Below are 23298 nucleotides of genomic sequence, written 5' to 3'. Positions count from 1 at the left end.
ATAAAGTTCTGATACAGTCAACTGGACTAAAATGGTGATAAGTGCTAAGAAATATAGCAAACTGGAGAAGGGACATTGACCCAATGGGGTATGAGACGATGTATGAAAGATAGACAAGGACGATTGGCCTTTTGGCTAAGATCAAGTGTAGGGTGAAGCCCGAGATCAGGTGCAATGTCTGTTCTTGTCAGCTTGGGTCTTGTTTGGCTCTGTTGTGGGGACCATGAGTTGGATTGAACTTGAATTGTGTTTTGGGGCAAGCAAGGAGATGGCTTAGGGTTCGGCCTGTCCACTCTCTGCATCACCTTTGTAACTCTGAGACAGGAATACTTTTTTAAAAAATTGATGAGGAAAGTACCAGAACATAACAGTTCCAGCTATCAGCAAAGGGAAAATAGGCTGGGGCTCTTTTCTCAAGGAAAGAGAAGGTGGATGACCTGACAGAAGGGATTTGATAGAGTAGACATGGAGAAGATGTTTCTCTGGGGCAGCATGGCGGCACAGTGGTTAGCACTGCTGTCTCACCGCACCAGGGACCCGGGTTCGATTCCGACCTCGGGTGACTGTGCGGAGTCTGCACGTTCTCCCCGTGTCTGCGTGGGTTTCCTCCGGGTGCTCCGGTTTCCTCCCACAGCCCAAAGCTGTGCAGATTTGGGGGGGTTGGCCATGCTAAATTGCCCCTTAGGGTCCAGGGATGTGCGGGTTAAGTGGGGTTACGGGGATAGAGCAGGGGAGTGGCCCTAGCTAGGGTGCTCTTTCACAGGGCCGTGCAGACGCGATGGGCCTAATGTCCTCCATCTGCACTGTAGGGATTGTGTGATTCTAAGTTGTGGGTGAGACATGAATCGGAAATAAGTATGAGATTGGTCGGCACGGCGGCGCAGTGGTTAGCACTGCAGCCTTACGGCACCGAGGGCCCAGGTTCGATCCCGGCTCTGGGTCACTGTCCGTGTGGAGTTTGCACATTCTCCCCGTGTCTGCGCGGGTTTCACCCCCACAACCCAAAGATTGGCCACGCTAAATTGCCGCTTAATTGGGAAAACAAATAATTGGATACTCTAAAATTTATTTTTAAAAAGTAAGAAATATGAGACAGTCACTAATAAATCCTTTTTAAAAGTAAATTTTGTGTACCCAATTCATGTTCCAGTTAAGGGGCAATTTAGTGTGGCCAAGCCATCTACCCTGCACATTTTTGGGTTGTGGGGGTGAAACCCACGCAGGCACAGGGAGAATGTGCAAACTCCACACAGACAGTGACCCAGAGCCGGGATCGAACCTGGGACCTCGGTGCCGTGAGACAACAGTGCTAACCCACTGCGCCACCGTGCTGCCCTCGTCACTAATAAATCCAATGGGGAATTCAGGAGGAACCTCTTCACCCAGAGAGTGGTGAGAATGTGGGACTCACTCCCACAGGGAGTGACTGAGACAAATGGTGTCGATGGATTTAAGGGGATGCGGGATAAACACATGAGGTAAAAAAGGAACAGGAGTTTATGCCGATGGGGTGAGATGAGGTCGGGTGGGAGGAGGCTCGAGTGGAGCAGTTGAGCTGAACAACCTGTTTTTGGGCACTGCCAGCATTTCTGAGCTCAAAGAGATGGTGCCATTCATTCCAACCAATGCTGTCGTGGACGGCCTCAAATGAAATACAATGAAAATAATGATCATTTCCCCCACAAAAGAACTAGTTGTATGTTACAACCAAAGCCAAAATGGATATTTCTCAAATGGGAGTCTGAAAATGAATAGGTCATCATCTTCAGTTGGAGAGAGACTAGATTGTGTTGCTTTTGTTTTGGTATGTGTTTGTGAATTGATGCGGGTTTGTATTTGCAGATGGAGTGCCTCGATGTGGACAGGTTGTTCAGCAACATTGACTCTGTCCATCAAATATCTACCAAGCTCTTGTCAATGTTAGAATATGCCGTCACTGAGGAGGAACCTGAAATGCAAATGATTGGTATGTACTCCGTGACCTTGATCTATCTGTTTAACAATCAAACATCCCATGAGGAATCAGGGGCTGGATTCTCCGCCCCTGCCACGCCACATTTCTGCCACGTCCCGCACGGCAGGATTCTCCGTTATGCCGGTCGGTCAGTGGGGTTTCCCATTGTGGGGCAGCCCCACGCCATCGGGAAACCCCCCCTGGGCTGCCGGCAAAACGGAGAATCCCGTCCCAGAACTTTCCAGAGCAGAAGGTAGTCACATAGCTCTATCTGACCACACTCGTTTTGTGCCCCAGTAATTTCAAACCAATCATGGTCTCTGCCAATTACCCTGGGCGAGATGCTCCCAGCCCAGGGCCGGGCCGGAGAATCCCCACAACCGGGCCACGCCGCCCCGACGCCGGCACGCGATTCTCTGCGGAGCTGGGAATCGGCACCATTGGCGCCAGCGCGATTGGCGCGGCTCTAAAATTATAAAACAAATCTATGTTTTTCTAAATAATCATAAATCCTGTCTCTCAATATCCTTTCCAATATTTTGCTCACCACAGATGTAAGACTGATGGGTCTGTAATTCCCAGGGATTTCTCTATTCCCTTTCTTGAACAGGGGAACAACATTCTCCTCCCTCGAATCATCCGGACCCACTCCAGTGGAGAGTGAGGACACAAAGATCATCGCCAACGGCGCAGCAATCTCCTCCCTTCCCATAGTAACCTTGGGTATATCCCGTCAGGCCCAGGGGACTTATCTATCCTGATGCTTTTCAAAATTTCCATCACATCCTCCTTCTTAATATCTTTTTTTTCTATAAATTTAGAGTATATAAATTTAGAGTACCCAATTCATTTTTTCCAATTAAGGGGCAATTTAGCATGGCCAATCCACCTACCCTGCACATCTTTGGGTTGTGGGGGTGAAACCCACGCAGACACGGGGAGAATGTGCAAACTCCACACGGACAGTGACCCAGGGCCGGGATCGAACCTGGGACCTTGGCGCCGTGAGGCAGCAATGCTAACCACTGTGTTACCGTGCTGCCCTCCTTCTTAATATCAACCTATTTGAGTCTATTAACCTGGTTCACACAGTTCTCAGGAGCAACAAGGTCCCTCTTTCTAGTGAATACAGAAGCAAAAAATTCATTTAGGGCCTCCCCCATCTCCTAAGACTCTCGGCACAAGTTCCCTCCACTATCCCTGATCGGCCCTACTCTCACTCTGATCATCCTCTTATTTCTCACATAAGTGTAGAGCACCTTGGGGTTTTCCCTAATCCTTCCTGCCAGGGCTTTTTCATGCCCCCTTCTAGCTCTCCTCAGTCCATTTTTGAGTTCCTTCCTGGCGACCTTGTAACCCTCTAGAGCCGAGTCAGATCCTTGCTTCCTCAACCTTACGTAAGCTTCCTTCTTCCTCTTGACTAGAAGCTCCACTTCTCTTGTCATCCAAGGCTCCTTCACCTTACCATTCCTTCCTCGTCTCAGTGGGACAAAATTATCCAGCACTCGCAGCAAGTGCTCCTTAAACAACCCCCACATTACTGTTGCGCATTTCCCAAGAACAATTGTTCCTTTTATGTTCCTCAGCTCCTGTCTAATAGCAGTATAATTTCCCCTCCCCCAATTAAATACCTTCCCATCCTGTCTGTTCCTATCCCTCTCCATGACTATGGTAAAGGTCAAGGAGTTGTGGTCACTGTCACCGAAATGCTCTCCCACCGAGACATCTGACACCTGGCCTGGTTCGTTGCCGAGCACCAAGTCCAATATGGCCTCCCCCTTAGTCGGCCTACCTACATATTGAGTCAGGAATCCTTCCTGTACACACCTGACAAAAACTGCTCCATCCAAACCATTTGCACTAAGGAGGTTCCAGTCAATATTAAGGAAGTTGAAGTCACCCATGACAACAACTCTGTTACTTCTGCACTTTTCCAAGATCTGCCGCCCAATCTGTTCCTCCATCTCTCTGCTGCTATTAGGAGGTCTATAGAAAACTCCCAATAAAGTGACTGCTCCTTTCTTGTTTCTGACTTCCACCCATACTGACTCAGTAGACAAACCCTCCTCGACTATCTCCTTTTCTGCAGCTGTGATGCACTCCCTAATTAACAGTGCCACTCCCCCTCCTCTTTTACCTCCCTCCCTATTCTTCTGAAAACATCTAAACCCCGGAACATCTAACAACCATCCCTGCCCCTGTGAAATCCATGTCTCCATAATGGCCACAACATCGTAGTTCCAAGTACGGATCCATGCTCTCAGTTCATCTCCCTTATTCCTGACACACTTTAACCCATTCCACTGAGTGTAACTTTGCTCTATCACCTGTCTATCCTTCCTCAGACTCGCTGAATACTATTTCTGTCTGTTCAACAGCTACCCTATCCTCTGATCCATAGCTCTGGTTCCCATCCCCCTGCCAAACTAGTTTAAACCCTCCCGAAGATCTCTAGCAAACCTCCCACCCAGGATATTGGTGCCCCTCCATTTTAGGTGCAATCCGTCCTTCATGTACAGGTCCCACCTTCCCCAGAAGATATCCCAATGATCCATATGTCTGAAGCCTTCCCTCCTGCACCAGCCCTGTAGCCACGTGTTCACTCGCTCTCTGTTCCTTGCCTCACTTGCACGTGGCACCAGTAGCAATCCTGAGATCACTACTCTGCTTGTCCTGCTCTTTAGCTTCCAACCTAACTCCCTAAAATCACTTTTTAGATCCTCATCCCTTTTCTTAGCTATGTCGTTGGTGCCTATGTGCACCACGAGTTCTGATTGCTCCCCCCCCCCCCTTCAGAATCCTGTGGACTCGATCCGAAACGTCCCTGGCCCTGGCACCCGGGAGGCAACATACCTTCCAGGAGTCTCGATCGCGACCACAGATCTCCTATCCATTTCCCTAACCATTGAGTCTCATATCACTATTTCCTTTCTATTCTCCCCCCTTCCCCTCTGAGCAACAGAGCCAGACTCAGTGCCAGAGACCTGGCCGCTAGGGCCTTCTCCCGGTCGGTCACCCATCCAACAGCATCCAAAACGCTTGTTGGAACCAACAATTCTACGGACACGTGCTTGTAGGATTAGAATAGCGGTTTTAATATACTTACAACAGAGCCGGTCTGTTAGCCGTTGAACTTTCGGTGAACTGGCTGGCTGACCCTGTGGCACGGATCTTTATACAGCAGCTCCAGGGGGAGGTGTCCTGGGCGGAACCAAGGGAGGAGCCCAGTACAAACTCTCGAGTACTCCCAGAGCTACCCCTGGTGGTCAGGTAGTAGCAACTGCACTTAAAATATTGATACATATATATACAGATTATAATACCGTGTGAATCTCATTCACCACATTCACCCACTGTGAAAAAAATCGAGTCCGGCGGGGGTGGTGGCTCACAGAGTTAGTCTGTCCGGTGGACGAATTGTTAGTTTTGATCTGCAGAGCACCGGAGTTGCAGCCTCTTGCGGTGGCTGGGTGGGTGTTGAGAGCTGGGGTACGATGGCAGACTCCGGGGCGGGTCTCGTCCAAACTTCATACACCTCTGGCTCGAATGGAGACTGGGGGCGCTGGGGGCGGGCTGGTGCTGGCGCGTGGAACCGATGGGGCGAGCTTGCGGAATCGGGGGCGCGAGGGGGCGGCAGCATAGGGAACGGGGTAAGGGGTTCCTCAGCGGGGGTGGGGGGGGGGGGGCTGGATCCAGCAGGTGCCAGGTCCCGAAGGGATACTGTGTCCTGTCGACCGTCCGGGAACACCACAAATGCGTCCTGTGGGTTGGAATGGAGGAGGTGCACCTTTTCAACAAGGGGGTCAGTTTTGTGCCCCCTGGCGTGCTTCCTCAGGAGAACCGGGCCTGGTGTCCTCAGCCACGCCGGAAGTGAGACCCCCGTGGTAGTGCCCCTAGAAAAAATGAAGAGCCGCTCGTGAGGGGTTTGATTTGTAGCTGTACAGAGGAGGGATCTGATTGCGTGGAGTGCGTCTGGGAGGACTTCTTGACATTGGGAGACTTGGAGTTTTCTAGACCGGTGGGTCAGTAGGACGGTCTTCCAGACCGTCGCGTTCTCCCTCTCCACCTGCCTGTTTCCCCTGGGGTTGTAGCTGGTAGTCCTGCTCGAGGCTTGTCGTGCAGGTACTGACACAGCTCGTCGCTCATAAAGGACGAACCCCGGTCGCTGTGAACGTAGCTGGGAAACCGAACAGGGTGAAGACACTATGCAGGGCCCTAATGACTATGTGGGAGGTCATATCGGGGCATGGAATGGCAAAAGGGAATCGGGAGAACTCATCGATGATGTTGAGGAAATAAATGTTTTTGTTAGTGGAGGGGAGTGGCCCTTTGAAATCGATCGCAAGGCGTTCAAAGGGCCTAAAAGCCTTGACCAGGTGGGCCCTGTCTGGTCTATAGAAGTGCGGTTTGCACTCTGCACAGATCGGGCAGTCCCTGGTGACCGCTTTTACCTCCTCGTTGGAGAAAGACAGGTTTCGGGCTCTGATGTAGTGGGCGAGCCCTGGATGGCAGAGGTCATCGTGGATGGCTTTCAGACGGCTGATCTGCGCGCTGGCGCATGTCCCGCGGGATAGTGCATCCGAGGGCTCGTTGAGCTTCCTCGGTCAATATTAAATATCATAACTATAGGTGGAGAGTTCCATCCTCCACCGAAGGATTTTATCATTTTTTATTTTGCCCCTTTGCGAGTTGTCAAACAGAAAGGCAACCGATCGTTGGTCGGTGATGAGGGTGAACCTCCTACCTGCAAGGTAGTGCCTCCAGTGACGAACAGCCTCCACGATGGCTTGCGCTTCCTTCTCGACAGAGGAGTGTCAGAGTTCTGAAGCGGAGAGGGTACGGGAGAAAAATGCAACGGGCCTCCCTGCCTGATTTAAAGTGGCTGCTAGAGCTACCTCTGAGGCGTCGCTCTCAACCTGAAAGGGAGTGGATTCATCCACCGCCCGCATGGCTGCTTTGGCGATGTCCTCCTTGATGCAGCTGAAGGCCTGGCGTGCCTCAGCTGACAGGGGAAATCGTGTGGCCTTAAAGAGTGGGCGGGCTTTGTCCGCATATTGGGGGACCCACTGGGCGTAGTATGAAAAGAACCCCAAGCACCGTTTGAGGGCCTTGGGGCCATGGGGGAGGGGGAGTTCTAAGAGGGGGCGCATGTGGTCCGGGTCTGGACCCAGGACTCCGTTCTCCACGACGTAGCCGAGGATGGCCAGTCTGTTTGTGCGGAAAACGCATTTCTCCTTGTTATACGTGAGGTTTAATTTCTGTGCCGTCTGGAGAAAACGGTGGAGGTTGGCGTCGTGGTCCTGCTGGTCATAGCCGCAGATGGTGACATTGTCCAGATACGGAAACATGGCCCGCAGCCCGTACTGGTCTACCATTCGGTCCATTGCTCGTTGGAACACCGAAACCCCGTTAGTGACGCCGAAGGGAACCCGGAGGAAATGGAAGAGGCGGCCATCGGCCTCGAACGCCGCGTAGTGGCGGTCCTCCGGGCGGATTGGGAGCTGGTGGTATGCAGACTTCAGATCCACCGTGGAAAATAGCCGATACTGGGCGATCTGATTAACCATGTCTGCAATTCTGGGGAGGGGATACACGTCTAGGAGCGTAAAGCGATTTATGGTCTGACTATAGTTGACGACCATGCAAAATTTTTCCCCGGTCTTGATGACCACCACCTGAGCTCTCCAGGGACTATTACTGGCCTCTATGATCCCCTCACTGAGCAACCGTCGGACCTCCGATCGGATAAAGACCCTATCCTGTAAGCTGTATCGCCTGCTGCGAGTAGCTACTGGCTTGCAATCTGGAGTCAGATTGGCGAAGAGAGGAGGGGGGGCAATGTGCAGCGTGGCTAGGCTGCAGATAGTGAGTGGGGGCAGGGGCCCACTGAAGCTGAGGGTGAGGCTCTTGAGGTTGCACTGGAAATCCAGGCCTAATAAGAGTGGCGCGCAGAGGTCAGGCAGGACATAAAGTTTAAATTTAGAATAACTAGCGCCTCGAATTGTGAGCGTAGCGACGGTGCGTCCTTGGATTTGGACTGAGTGGGAGCCCGAAGCAAGAGCGATAGTTTGGCTCACAGGAAAAATAGGAAGCGAACAGCGTCTTGCCAGCTCTGGGTGTATGAAGCTCTCGGTGCTCCCGGAGTCAAAGAGGCATGGCGTGCTGTACCCATTGATCTGGACCTCCGCCATCGAACTTTGTAGGTGCTTGGGGCAGGATTGATCTATGGTGACCGCGTTGAGTTGCGGGCCGCGTGATGAGTGCCCGGGAAGGTCGTAGTCTTCCGAGTGGGCGTCCGGTCGAGTAGATGCCGGTACGTTCTGGCGAGCTTGATGCAGGATCGCTGCGCTGAGTTGCAGGCCGCGTGATGGGTGCCGGGGAAGTCGTAGTCTTCTGATGAGCTTTCTGAGCATGCTGATGCAGATGGGGCCCGTGGATCGCACGTGGTGAGCGGCGAGGAAGATGGCGGCCCCCATGAGTCGCACGTGGCCGGCCACATGGTGGGGGTTTGCCAAGATGGCGGCCCCCATGGATCACACGTGGCGGGAGGGGGCGGAGTCGGGGCGTAGGCCGTAGCGTTTCGGGCCCCGCGGGCCCGCTGGTGTTGGGAGCGATTTGTTCTCTCTACTGGGGAGTTAAAAACTGGGGCCCTTTTCGTGAGGCACACTCTGGCATAGTGGCCTTTCTTCCCGCAGCTGCTGCAGGTCGCGGATCGGGCTGGGCAGTGCTGCCGCGGGTGCTGGCTTTGGCCACAGAAATGCCAGGCTGGGGCAGCTGAGTAGCTGGCTGGGGCAGCAGAGTAACTGGCTGGGGCAGCAGAGTAACTGGCTGGGGCAGCAGTGTAGCTGGCTGGGGCAGCAGAGTAGCTGGCTGGAGCAGCAGAGTAACTGGCTGGGGCAGCAGTGTAGCTGGCTGGGGCAGCAGAGTAACTGGCTGGGGCAGCAGAGTAACTGGCTGGGGCAGCAGAGTAACTGGCTGGGGCAGCAGAGTAACTGGCTGGGGCAGCAGTGTAGCTGGCTGGGGCAGCAGTGTAGCTGGCTGGGGCAGCAGAGTAGCTGGCTGGGGCAGCAGAGTAGCTGGCTGGGGCAGCTGAGTAGCTGGGGCAGCAGAGTAACTGGCTGGGGCAGCAGAGTAACTGGCTGGGGCAGCAGAGTAGCTGGCTGGGGCAGCAGAGTAACTGGCTGGGGCAGCAGAGTAACTGGCTGGGGCAGCAGTGTAGCTGGCTGGAGCAGCAGAGTAACTGGCTGGGGCAGCAGTGTAGCTGGCTGGGGCAGCAGTGTAGCTGGCTGGGGCAGCAGAGTAACTGGCTGGGGCAGCAGTGTAGCTGGCTGGGGCAGCAGAGTAACTGGCTGGGGCAGCAGAGTAGCTGGCTGGGGCAGCAGAGTAACTGGCTGGGGCAGCTGAGTAACTGGCTGGGGCAGCTGAGTAGCTGGCTGGGGCAGCAGAGTAGCTGGCTGGGGCAGCAGAGTAACTGGCTGGGGCAGCAGAGTAACTGGCTGGGGCAGCAGAGTAACTGGCTGGGGCAGCAGAGTAACTGCTGGGGCAGCAGAGTAACTGGCTGGGGCAGCAGAGTAACTGGCTGGGGCAGCAGAGTAACTGGCTGGGGCAGCAGAGTAACTGGCTGGGGCAGCTGAGTAACTGGCTGGGGCAGCTGAGTAACTGGCTGGGGCAGCTGAGTAACTGGCTGGGGCAGCAGAGTAACTGGCTGGGGCAGCAGAGTAACTGGCTGGGGCAGCAGAGTAACTGGCTTTGGCAGCGCGGTATCTGGGGGGCCGTGCGGCACAGGCCTGGGGGGATTGTTGGTCGGGGGTCCACGATGAGGTTGCGGGGTCCGCGGGAAACGACGTGAAGCTGCGGAAGGAAACTTCCATAGTGGTAGCAGCCTCCACAGTAGTATCTAAGTCTTGGGCCCCCTTTTCTAGCAGTCTTTGGCGCACATAGTTAGGTCTAAGGCCCGCTACGAAAACGTCCCGCACAGCAAGCTCCCTATGTTCAGCCGCGGTAACGGCTTGATATTTACAGTCATTGGAAAGATTGTTCAGTTCCCGCACAAACTTGGCTAGCGTTTCTGTAGGCCGCAGACGGCGAGTCGTAAACACGTGGCGTGCATAAACCTCGTTAATGGGCCTAACATACATTTTGTCCAATATCGCCAGCGCTGCGGTGTAAGAACCGGCCGGATTTAGCTGTGTGGAGATTCTGTGGCTTATCCTCGCGTGCCGTAGGCTGAGTTTTTGTTCCTCCGTTGTTCCGGCGGTGCTGGCTTCTGCCAGGTAGGCCTTAAAACATCTCAGCCAGTTGGAAAAAATTTCCTTAGCCTCTGCATCCTGCGGGTCGAGTTCTAGGCGTCCGGGCTTGAGGGCTGCTTCCATGATTTACTTCGACTGTTTCATAAGTATATTAAATTGTTGGAACCAACAATTCTATGGACACGTGCTTGTAGGATTAGAATAGCGGTTTTAATATACTTACAACAGAGCCAGCCTGTTATCCGTTGAACTTTCGGTGAACTGACTGGCTGACCCTGTGGCACGGATCTTTATACAGCACTCCAGGGGGAGGTATCCTGGGCGGAGCCAAGGGAGGAGCCCAGTACAAACTCTCGAGTACTCCCAGAGCTACTCGCCCTGGTGGTCAGGTAGTGCAACTGCACTTACAATATTGAGACATATATATACAGATTATAAAAACGTGTGAATCTCATTCACCACAACGCTATACTTGTTTTGAAGGGGAACGGCCACGAGGGATCTTTGCACTGTCTGACCGTTCGTTTTCCTTCCCCTGACTGTAACCCAGCTACTCTTGTCCTGTACCTTGGGTGTGGCTACCTCCCTGCACCTCTTCTCTATTACCCCCCCCCCCCCCCCCCCCCCGCCTCCCGGAAGAGCCGAAGTTCATCCAGCTCCAGCTCCAGTTCCCTAACACGGTCTCTGAGGAGCTGGAGTTGGGTGCACTTCCCGCAGGTATAGTAAGCGGGGACACCGGTGGTATCCCTCACCACCCACATCCTACAGGAGGAGCATGCAACTGCACTAGCCTCCATCCCCTCTGATCTGAATTCACAAAGGGGGGAAAAAAAGGCAAGATTAAACACCCGTTAGCCCTTAAAAGAATATATTTATATATACTGTTGCTACTCTCCCAAGTGAACCCTCAAAAATGGGTGATTCTGCGAAATGATACAATGATAGCTTGCTGCCCCCAAAAAGCAAAACAAACACAAAAAATAAAGTTAAAAAGTTAAGAAACTCAAAAACAAACAACTCTTGCCTTACAGAATATAGCTGCCCTGTGGACCAACTGGAACTCCGCCCGCCGACTCTGCTCCCAGTCAGCTGCACTCTCTGTAAACTCCCAGCTCCCTTCACGCTCTTTGAGGAAGTGTAGGAAATGAAATGAAAGGAGCACCTTGCTCCCTCCTCACGTAAGTCCCTCAGTCGCCAAACTCTCACTATAGCACTCACTGTAGTGTTGGAGGTGGTCGATGATGGTGATCCATCCCCCCCAATGGCTCATTGTCACGAGTAGGCTTCAATGAAGTTACTGTGAAAAGCCCCTAGTCGCCACATTCCGGCGCCTGTCCGGGGAGGCTGGTACGGGAATCGAACCGTGCTGCTGGCCTGCCTGGGTCTGCTTTAAAAGCCAGCGATTTAGCCCAGTGAGCTAAACTCTTCATAAGAAGACCGCCACGTTTCTAGGAGTGTTTTTTTTTTTTAATTTGCACTGCCTTTTCTTCAAACAGGTGAAATATTTTTGCAGCTTAAAACGCCTTTGGAAGAAGTTTATAAAATCTATTGTTATCACCATGATGACGCCAGCAGTTTGCTTGAAGCGTACGACAAAGATGATGAAATCCAGCGGCTTTTAAGAAACCAGGTTGATGTTCTGAAGTAAGTGGACGGTGCTTTAGGAGTCAGCTGTGGGTAGTAACCTTGTTTGGAGTCTTGGGGGGGGTGGGGGGGGGGTGGGGGGGGGGGATTTTCTGCTGACGTCTGCAGCGGGCGAAATGGGCATCGCCCAAGGAACATCCCGCAAACCCCGGGAACGAGAATCTCAGCAACGAGATCCCGTTCTCCCCGACCCTCACTGGCAGTGTCCCGAGTTCTGGGCGGGGACCTCATTAAATGCATTTAAATAAATTTACATATGATTAAAGGGCTTCCCCGCCATGTGTTCCCCACCCACGTAAAGAGTTTCCCCCTTTGCCCACTTGACGTCATTTCAGCGAGGTCTGCCACAGGTATTTAAAAACATGAAACAATCAGGGTAACCTGCCAAGGTCACCGAGGGCAGTATAGCCCCCGGGGGGGGGGGGGGGGGGGGGGGGGGGAGACGGTCATGTGGCATCAACTTTGACACCCTGGCATTGCCAACTCGGCACTTCCACCCTGCCAGGGCTGGGCCCTCTGGGGAGCACCATGGGGAGGGGTTTCCCCTTATGTGTGTGGAGAGGGTTGTCCCAGTGCTTGTGGGGAGGGGTGGGGGGGGGGAAGTTCCCCTCATCAGTAAGAGGTGATGCCCCGATGGTTGTAATGGGGGGTGGGGTCCTGTATCCATGGTGGGGTGGGGCGGGGGTGTAGTATTAATGCACATAGATCGTAGAATTTACAGTGCAGAAGGAGGCCATTCGGCCCATCGAGTCTGCACTGGCTCTTGGAAAGAGCACCCGACTTCAGCCCACACCTCCACCCTATCCCCATAACCCAACCCAACACTAAGGGCAATTTTGGACACTAAAGGGCAATTTAGCATGGCCAATCCACCTAACTTGCACACCTTTGGTCTGTGGGAGGAAACCGGAGCACCCGGAGGAAAGACACGCAGACACGGGGAGAACGTGCAGACTCCGCACAGACAGTGACCCAAGCCGGGAATCGAACTTGGGACCCTGGAGCTGTGAAGCGATTGTGCTAACCACTGTGCCACCGTGCTGCCCAGTCAGAGCACCCCTTTAAAAGCACCGCCCAATGAGCTGCCGTTGCTGTGTTGCCAGCCCGATGGTGGGAACCATGTCCCCAGGTCTTCTGTGCACAGTGCGCCAGAGCACCTGGAGAGAACTTGGCTGTGTAGCGGGAGAGATGAACGCCAGGTTTTCATGCCTCAGCCCAGCACACTGTTCAAACTTCCGCCCTGCCGGTTTATGTTTGACTCTCACATTGAGAGGCTTGACCGCACCATTGATGCTGACGCTCCCAGTGCAGTGGTGAGCGGGTGCTGCACCATCAGGGAGACTGCCTTTCAATAACAGGTTAAATCGAGGCCCTGAATGTCCTTTAATCTGGAGGCAAATGATTCCACAGCCACTGTTTCGCTCTCAAAGTTCCCCCTCGCGTTGTGGCCAGCGTTAATCCCTCAGACAATATCTGAGGTTATAAGGTCAAGAATCATGTGATCAAACCTTCGTGTATGCCTCCAACCCGAGTTGGGGATCTGGCAGAATGACCGCGGTGCTGAACCTGTCCTGAGTTGCTCTAAAGTACGTTCTTTTTTGACACGTAAGTGCTTGATGAGTTCAAAGAGCACCGTCCCCTTATCAGGAAAACTACCCAGCTGATACTTAATAATAACCCCTTTGCTGAGAATGGAGGCCTACTATCAAAACTTTCCATCTGGCACTCATCAGCCCCTCTTTCTCATGCAGTGTGAATTGTTGCTCCCTTTGAGAATCAGTCCTGATGAGTGCAACATCCAAAACTTTGACAGTGTGTCTATTTTTTATAGGGATATATCTTTTGTCGAACCATCGGCATCAGCTTGTATTTTTTTTCATTTTAACTTGCTTTAATTATGGTTTATTTCTTTTAAAATTAGGAAAATATATCAAGAGCAGTGAGTATACAATTTTATCCAGCACAATTGCTTCCACCTTTATCTTTCCTGTGCCCTCTCACTCAGGCTCTCTTTAGCAATGCTGTAATTTATGCATTAGACCTGTCGCTAGAATAACTTCTCTTTGCTCTGTAGCTGCTTAGACATTCTGCCACCTTGCTGATTAATTCAGAAAAATAATCTCGAAATTTGCGAGTAAATTGTTATCCCAGAATGCTCGGTGACGCACCAAACCAGACAGGATTATAAATAAGATTTGTTATGGAATCACTCATTTAAAATTTACGGATATTACCTTTCTTTTTTTTTTAAAAACACATTTTTAAAAAAATATAATTTTTATTGGAATTTTTTACAGAAAATATAAAACATAACGACAAACAATGAAATGCAACAAAATAACCCATAATAACTGTAACACCCCCAGACCGTATCGACGCATGTATCACATCCCCCCACCCCCCCAACCCCAATGAACAACAAAAGAACTTAAAAATAAATTAAAATTAAATAAACAAACAAACATAGTCATTGTCCGCCCCCCCCCCCTTTTAAAAAAAAACAGATTTGTTGCCCGCTTTGCAAAAGGTCCTTATCCAACCTTGCTTCTCCTCGGTGACATCCCTAGTATCTTTTCCCGTTTTTTTTTCCCCTGGTTGGTCATTTTCAGTGGCTCAGGAAACTCCATCTGGGTAAATGCAGTCCCATGTGTGACTTCTTTTCATTCCTGGGATCTTTGGCCATTCAGTGTGATTCCATCATTCTCCGGCAAAGCTTTGAAAGAAGTTGATTTTCTGCGAGCGTTTAGGCAACACGTTTCACAAACATGGGACCTCCCAGAGCAATTTGCAGATGATGAGGTTCTTCGGAAGTGTGGTCACTGTTGTAATGTAGCAAACGTGATCGCCAATTTGCGCACAGCAAGCTCCCAAAAACAGCAATACGCGACATGGCCAGATGATCTGTCTCAGTGATGTTGTTAAAGGTTTGAAAGTCTGGTTTGCTCAGTCGACAGCAGCCTTAGTGCTGAGTTAGTTCAAATCCCGCTGCAAGACTTGACCTTGTAATCCTGGTTGACGGCTGTCATGCTGAATGAATGCTGTGTTATCTGTTGGAGGAAAGGAATACTCTTCTCCACCACATGAAGTTGTAAAAGTCGCGTTTATTCAAAATTACTGTGTTCACTCAGGAGAGACCGATTCTGCTGCTACCCTTAGCTCGCAAAAGTCAGCTCTGATCATATTCAGGATTACATGCATATATGTTGAAAGTTCTTTCCAAATTACCAGCAGGCATTGACGTCATCGATTTATTCCAAACAATACAAGGTGATGAGTAGCCATATTATTCTGGCCCCCTTAATGGGAAAACAATTTACTAATACAATGCATCTTTACAATTTCCCGGATCCTGTTCAAAATATTCCCCTTAACCTGAGCTCCTTCATGGGGTGTTAATGTTTTTTATATTCCCTGCTCTGGGCTGGACAATGAATCCCCTACAGACAGGCTGGAGCCATGGTTTCTGTGACGTGGGTCCCCATTCTTATTCTAATGCCTTGTAGGATGATTGAATTATCCCGTGTCCAGGTGAATTTTCATCAAGGTTCAACATTTCAACTCCTTGCCCACTGGTTTCCCCCTTACCATGTGCTGCTATAAACCCGGAACATCTTTATTATTACTTATATCAATTCTTTAATACATATAGCAATTTCTTCCGCTAACATTATCAGAAGTCCTTTTTTAAAATTAAATGAGACATCTAACTTTTTTGTCTCCTGGGGACAGCACAGTGGCGTAGTGGTTAGCCCTGCTGCCTCACAGCGCCATGGACATGGGTTCAATTCCAGCCTTGGGTGACTGTGTGGAGTTTTCACATTCTCCCCGTGTCTGCGTGGGTTTCCTCCGGGTGCTCCGGTTTTCTTCTACAGTCCAAAGATGCGCAGGTTAGGTGGATTAGCCGTGATAAATTGCTCCTTAGTGTCCAGCGATATGCAGGTTGGGTGGGGTTACGGGGATAGGGCAGGAGAGTGGGCCGAGGTGGGGTGCTCTTTCGGAAGTTAGGTGCAAATGCCCTCTTTCTGCACTGTAGGAATTCTGAGGTTCTATATCGACCCTGTTCAGGTGGATTCAAAAAAGCTGTTCAGATAAAAACATGGAGGAATCTTGGCCACCAGTCTTCCCTTTGTGAACGTCACTGAAAGAAAACAAATGAACCGGTCATTTACTCCTTTCTGTTTGAGGAACTTCATTCTGCAATTAGATGCATAAAGTGACATCTCTTCAAATTCACGATAGATGGGAGAATAGCGGGAGATCCGCTCCCGCACCCACCGCTATTCTCCAGCCCCCCCCCCCCAAATGGCGTGGCCGGTTTTCCAACAAGCCACGGCGACTCGCGATTCTCCGACCCAGATGGGCGAGCGGCCTGCCGTTCCCGACCTGTTCACGACGGCGGCAACCACACCTGGTCGCTGCATCGTGAACATGGCGCGCCAGGTAAGTGTGGGGCCTAGGGGGGGCGGATCGGGGATCGAGCACCACGACCGTGCTCGGGGGGGGGAACTGGCCCGCGATCGGTGCCCACCGATCGTCGGGCCGGCGTCTCAAGGAGACGCACTCTTTCCCCTCCGCCGCCCCGCTAGATCAAGCCGCCACGTCTTGCGGGGCGGCTGAGGGGAAAGACGGCAACCGCGCATGCGCGGGTTTGAGCTGTCCAACCCGCACATGCGCGGCTGACGTCATTAGGCAACGCAGCGGCGTCATTCTTGGCGCGCCGGGCCTTGAAGCCAGGGACAAGGCCCGGCCGCCGAGTTTCCCGGTACAGCCCGCCTATCCCCCCGGGTAGGGGAGAATAGGGGGCCGGGAGAGGCTTCCGACGCCGTCGTGAACCTCTCCAGGTTTCACGACGGCGTTGGGTCATGCAGAGAATTCCGCCCATTGGCTGTGAAGCATTTTCGGCTGTTTAGGAGGACATGATCAGGTGCTTTATAAATACAAGTTAGAATTAGGGACTGATACAGCACAGAAAGCCATTCAGCTCATCTTGTCTGTTTGAAAGCGCTATCCAATTAGACAAACTCCCCTCCACTTTCCCCAAATCTCTGCAAGTTTTCCCCTTCAACGATTGGTTCAATTAACTTTTTGAAATTTAATGTTGAATTTGCTTCCACCATCGTTTCAGGCAGCACATTCCAGTTCACAACTTTGTTTGTTTTCTATGACTGAATTAGCTGATAATTATTCTTTGATATTCTTTCAATTGAGCATATCAGTTGATCCCCATCCTCGGTAACTTTTTTATCTGGAGGAGGTGGAAGAGTTCCTGATTTCTGCGTCCATTTTTGTGAAGATGTGCTTCCTGCTATCACCGCTTGAGTGGCCTGGCTCTGGTTTCAAGGTTCTGCTCTCTTGTTCTGGGTTCCCCAACCAGAGGAAATATTTGCTCTCTATCTACTCTGTCAGCTCTTTAAATCGTTTTGAATACAATCTCAAGGAACTGAATAATCTAGCGCAGTTATTGGATATTCAAAATGTTGTAAAATGTGGATTGTAATTGTTTGCTTGCAAAAAGAATGCAATGTTATTCGACTTATAACAGTTTCTATATGTGTGCGTGTGTGTGTGTGTGTGTGCGTGCGTATGTGTGTCTCTATTTCCAGAGGGAAATCCACATTGTTGGACATGGGATCACTGCTTATTAAGCCTGTGCAACGAGTGATGAAATACCCTCTACTATTGAGCGAGCTTTTCAAATCAACCCCTGAGTTACATGCAGACCACAAACCAGTGGAAGATGCTCTAACAGCAGTGAGACAAATCAATGTGAACATTAACGAGTTTAAAAGAAGGAAGGATCTGGGTAAGGAGCTTGTTTAAAAACAAAACATGTCGTTCATTGTCGTAGACACTTCCAGATAAAAGGGAGTCATTGATCCCAGATTGTGAGGGTGAAAATTGCCTGGAGTTCTCGTCTAAATATCTGACTGAAGCTTCCGCCCACAGGAAACAAGACATCCAATCAAAACAAGAAGCAGTTAGAGACAGAACTTGGGGCAAAGGGGATCAAAAGATATTGGGGGGGGGGGGGGGGGGGGGTAATTAGGCTATTGTGTTGGATGATTAACCATAATCTGAAGCACAGAGGCACTTAGAAGTCTTAGATCAAGATTCTCTTGAGGTTAACGTACAATTCAGTCGGCAGTCAGGAAGGCAAATGCAATGTTAGCATTCCTGTCGAGAGGGCTAGAATACTAAAACAGGAATGTATTTCTGAGGCTGTATGAGGCTCTGGTCAGACCCCATTTGGAGTATTGTGAGCAGTTTTGGGCCCCGTATCTAAGGAAGGATGTGCTGTGGCCTTGGAAAGGATCCAGAGGAGGTTCACAAAAATGATCCCTGGAATGAAGAGTTTGTCACATTGCGGTGTTAATGTAAGCCTACTTGTGACACTAATAAAGACTATTATTATTCGGAGCAGTTGAGGACTCTAGGTCTGTAATCGTTGGAGTTTAGAAGGATGAGGGGAGATCTTTGTGAAACTTATAGGATACTGTGAGGCCTGGATAGAGTGGACATGGAGAGGACGTTTCCACTTGTAGGAAATCCAGAACCAGAGGGCACCATCTCAGACTGAAGGGACGATCCTTTAAAACAGAGATGAGGAGGAATTTCTTCAGCCAGAGGGTGGTGAATCTGTGGAACTCTTTGCCGCAGAAGGCTGTGGAGGCCAAATCACGGAGTGTCTTTAAGACAGAGATAGATAGTTTCTTGATTAATAAGGAGAGCAGGAGTTATCGGGAGAATGGGAATGGGAAAAATATCAGCCAGGATTGAATGGTGGAACAGGATCGAAGGGCAGAATGGCCTCCTTCTGCTCCTATTTTCTATGTTCCTAAACCAGCCAGAGTCATGGACAATTATAACCCAAAGTCTGACAGGAGATTATTCTTTGCAAAACACTTTGGAAAAGATTTTGCGCAATTCAATTGATGGCAAATAGACCAATGAGGCTTTGCTGTAACCCCTCCCAAAATGCATGACCTTGCCATTGGATTTCAGGGCACTGTCGGGGCCAGTATGAGGGCAATGTGGAGTCAGACCTGCTTACACAGTCTCTGCCCATTTCAGTAGCAGCTGGGATTTGCTGCTGAGAGGGAGAGAACATTAACAGCATTGTCCCCAGTGTCACCCATCCTATCGTCTACAACTCCTTGTCTAGAGACCCCACACAGTCTGAACCAATGGCAGATCCCACAGGTCTGTCGGATCTGCACACCCACGCCCCACACCGAATTAGAAATTTATATGGTTTACAAGTTTGCCCTGCAGAAACATCTTTGAAATTAATTTATTACAAAGGAAAATTCCTTTGGAAAATTTGTTGACTTATCTAAAAATCTAATCAGTTGGTGGGGGTGGGGGGGGGGGGGGGGGGGGGGGGGGTTAGATTTGTTCCTTTCACCTGGAAAACTGGTGTAGGTTTTGGATTGGCCAATGGGAAGCAACTTTAGAGTGGCACAATCCAGAGGGATAAAGCAGTGGTATAACCCAAAGCAGTGGAGGGGGTGCAGTGGTATAACCCAGGGGGAAAGAGCAGTGGTATCACCCAGGGGGAAAGAGCAGTGTTATCACCCAGGGGGAAAGAGCAGTGGTATAACCCAGGGGGAAAGAGCAGTGGTATCACCCAGGGGGGAAGAGTAGTGGTATAACCCAGGGGGAAAGAGCAGTGGTTTAACCCAGGGGGGAAGAGCAGTGGTATAACCCAGGGGGAAAGAGCAGTGGTATAACCCAGGGGGAAAGAGCAGTGGTATAACCCAGGGGGAAAGAGCAGTGATATAATCTGGGGGATGGGGGCGGGGCAGCGGTATAATGGGGCGGCAATGCCACAGTGGTATTGTCGGTGGGCCAGAGTCAGGCTCTGGGGTCCCGGGTTCAAATCCCACCCCGGCAGATGGTGAAATCTGAATTCAATAAGAATCTGGAATTAAATGTCTCATGGTGACAATAATTGTCCATTGTCATAAAAACCCACCTGGTTTACTAATGTCCTTAGGGAAGGAAATCTGTTGTCCTTACCCGGTCTGGCCTACAGGTGACTCCAGACCCACAGCGATGTGGTTGACTCTTAAATGCCCTCAGGATGGACAATAAATGCTGGCACATAGCGACGCCCACATTCTCTGAATGCTAAAAAAAAATGGGGGCGGAGGGGTGGGGAAGGGGCTGTGGTATAACCCAGAGGAGAGGCTTTAGCTCAGTTGGCTATACAGCTGGTTCGTGATGGGGAGCGAGGCCAGCAGCGTGGGTTCAATTCCCCGTACCAGCTGAGGTTATTCATGAAGGCCCCGCCATCTCAACTCTGCCCCTCACCTGAGGTGTGGTGACCCTCAGGTTGAATCACCACCTGTCAGCTCCCCCCCCCCACCCTGAAGGGGAAAGCAGCCGGTGGGACTATGGCGACTTCAGTTTTATGTCTGCTATATAATGATGAATTATAAGTGAATTAAAAAGTCCTGTGCTTGAAACCTTGCTGAATTAATCCAAACAGAACAGCAGTTTATCTGAAGACTGGAGTATCAGAAATTTGATGGGATTGGATTTCCAAATTAGACGTGGTTTGTAAAGCTCTGTCAACCTGACAATTAATGAACCAAAATACCTTGGACACTGCTGCTGTTCAGTGAGTTTAGTTCCTCCTCCCTCTCCCGCAATGTGTTCCATGATGGTGAAATTGTACCAAATGACTGCACGATGACTCGGTTAATTCATTAGAAGCAGTGGAATCTCCCAGAGTCACACACAACTGCTGTCACATTCCTCCGGAGGTTAGAAAAGCCACAGTTATCATTTTCTCCAGTAAACGGGACTAATCTTCTTTACTTGTAACTCATTCCCCTAGTGATGAAGTACAAGAAGAATGATGAGGATGAGTCCCTGCGGGACAAGCTGTCCAGGGTGAACATTCGGTCAATCAGGAAAAAGTCCAACCGAGTTACCAGCCACCTGAAGATCCTGACCGGAGGGGAACTGCAGGTACTTCACACGTTATTCGTCAACCCTGCATTGCCTTCGACCCATTATCCTCTTCCTCACCGAGACGGCCTACCTCCAATTCTGTAATATCCCCATCACTACCTCCGCCAATCCACTGCTGAAACCCCCATGCATGACTGGGCGGCACGGTAGCACAGTGGTTAGCACTGTGGCTTTACAGCGCCAGGGTCCCAGGTTCGATTCCCGGCTTGGGTCACTGTCTGTGCGGAGTCTGCACGTCCTCCCCGTGTGTGCGTGGGTTTCCTCCGGGTGCTCCGGTTTCCTCCCACAGTCCAAAGATGTGCGGGTGAGGTGGATTGGCCGTGATAAATTGCCCCTGCGTGTCCAGAAGGTTAGGTGGGGTTGCTGGGTGAGGGTAGAGGTGTGGGCTTAGTAGGGTGTTCTTCCCAAGGGATGGTACAGACTCGATGGGCCGAATGGCCTCCTTCTGCACTGTAAATTCAGTTACTGCCATCTCCCAGACTCAAATATTCTCGCTCCATGATTGTCCTCACACATTACATCCTCCACCAATCTCAGCTCGCCCACAGTTCTGCTACCCTGTAACCTAACAACAGGGTCCCCATCACCGAACAACCCTCTACTCGATGATCTACTTTGATACTGCTTCACATTTATAATTCCCATCCTTGTATTCAAGTACCTCTTTGACCTTGGGCCCCTCTCTAACTCTTTTCTTAAAAATACTTTTATTGGCATTTGGAAGTAGAAAAGCAGAGTTTTGCGTATAAATAACAACACGAGGATGGTGATGGTAACAGGATAGAAAAATGACAAAACATGAGGCCCTCGCTGTCACCACAACCGTGACTGAGGCTCCGATACTGTTTTACCTTTTTACAGTAGTGTTAATTTTTACAGTATTTTGACAGGTTTCTACTGGGGCTCCTACCACTTGGTGGCAGCAGACGCACCCAGCTTTACCCACATAACAGGTCCGTGAAGAGGCTTGTGAATTTATTCCACGTGCTGTGGAGTCTCTCATCTTATCTCAAATTTTGTTTTTTTTCCAGCCTCAGAAATTAGGTAAGATCTGAGAGCCAGTCCGAGGCCCTGGGCCGGGCTGACAGAAGTCTTCACCTGGCGATCAGTGAGACCAAGGCCAGGTCGTCCGCCTCCCTCCCCTTTCCAGAGGTCTGGGTGCTCTGACGCCCTGAAGACCACCATAGATGAACACGGTTCTATCTTGACCGTCACCACCCCAGACATGGCCTTGACGAAGGTCATTCAGAACTCCCTGGAGGAAGGACCAGGACATGTGTGTGTGGTTGGCCAGGACCCTTTGATACCGCTCACACTTACCCTCCACCTCCAGGAAGAACCCGCTCACGTGCATCTTAGTGAGGTGCGCTCTGTGCACCACCTTGAGCTGCAACAGGCTTACCTGGGGCGACAGGAGAAGGTGGAGTTGACTGTGCAGCTCCTCGATCCCGAGTCCTCCCTCTATCTCCACGCCCATCTCCCCCCATTTACAAGCTGCTGCTTGGCTGCCCTTTCCTGTCCCTGTGGGCCCTCTAGGCGATGATTTTGCCCCTGATCACCACCTTCAGTGCCTCCCAGAACGTAGAGGGTAAAACCTCCCTGTTCTGGTTGCAGGTTACATAATCGTCAATGGCTTGGGATATTTCAGCGCAGAATTCCTTATCAACGAGGAGTTCTGCATCCAGCCTCATGTTGGACCCGTCCCTTTTCCAACCTCACGTCTATGTAGTGTGGCGCGTGGTTGGAGTTTACAATCGCGGAGTATTCCACCTTTGTTACTCCTCATGCACATGGGAGAAGAAGGAGAATTCTTTTTCCCCCCGAGTGGTGAAACCTCCACGGGTCAACCCCTCACCCGATCTGCTTCATAAAGGCGTTCAGTTCTCGTGCCATGCCTGATATGTTACCTGACCTGGAGTTGGTTCTGTCCAATGTCAGGTCCTGTACACAGTTAAAGTTGCTCCCCATGATCAGTCAATGGGTGTCTAAGTCCAGGATTTCAGCAATGGTTTTCTTGACAAACTTTGTGACGTCCCAGTTCAGGGCGTATATATTAAACAAGACTACCAGGGTCCCTTCCAGGTTATCGCCCCCCCCCCTGTCCTGTTGATTAGTACAACCACCCAACTTGTCCTAGTGTCGAAACATGAGTGAAACGTTTGTCCTACCCAGTCCTTCCTTACCCACAGTCAGCCCCTCTCTCTGGTGTATCTCCTGTAGGAAGGTTACATCCACCCTCAGACTCCTGACATGGGTGAAGACTATGGATCTCTTCACCGGCCCGTTGAGGCCCCTCACATTCCACGTTACTACCCAGATGGGGGGGCTGTGCCCCCTTTCTGTGGGGTCAACCTTGTGGGCCCGGGTCTGCCCTCGCTCACTGGCCATTCAAAGCGGCGACCAATTGCTTCCTCTTTTTCGCCGAAAACGTGAGCGGTGCCGCCTTAGCGATGTTCTGCCCCTCGAAAACAT

At 50.9% G+C, this 23298-nt stretch overlaps 1 protein-coding gene across 4 annotated transcripts in view; it reads left to right on the top strand.

Moving 5' to 3' along the window:
- The window catches only part of arhgef38 (Rho guanine nucleotide exchange factor (GEF) 38), a 130232-nt gene that overhangs the window by 53377 nt on the left and 53557 nt on the right, over positions 1–23298 (top strand). For 3 of the 4 annotated variants that reach the window (XM_038792816.1, XM_038792815.1, XM_038792813.1), the window contains exons 3-7: positions 1843–1966; positions 11700–11847; positions 13769–13786; positions 17451–17650; positions 20690–20823. In XM_038792816.1, the coding sequence (XP_038648744.1) occupies positions 1843–1966; positions 11700–11847; positions 13769–13786; positions 17451–17650; positions 20690–20823 (624 nt within the window). The remainder of the gene's footprint in view (positions 1–1842; positions 1967–11699; positions 11848–13768; positions 13787–17450; positions 17651–20689; positions 20824–23298) is intronic. The other variant, XM_038792814.1, reaches the window with a different exon arrangement.

This window comes from Scyliorhinus canicula, chromosome 3 (genome assembly GCF_902713615.1).
Source record: "Scyliorhinus canicula chromosome 3, sScyCan1.1, whole genome shotgun sequence".
Lineage (NCBI taxonomy): Eukaryota > Metazoa > Chordata > Chondrichthyes > Carcharhiniformes > Scyliorhinidae > Scyliorhinus > Scyliorhinus canicula.
The sequence above is the reverse complement of the archived record's forward strand: the minus strand, read 5'-3'. Positions and strand labels throughout refer to the sequence as shown.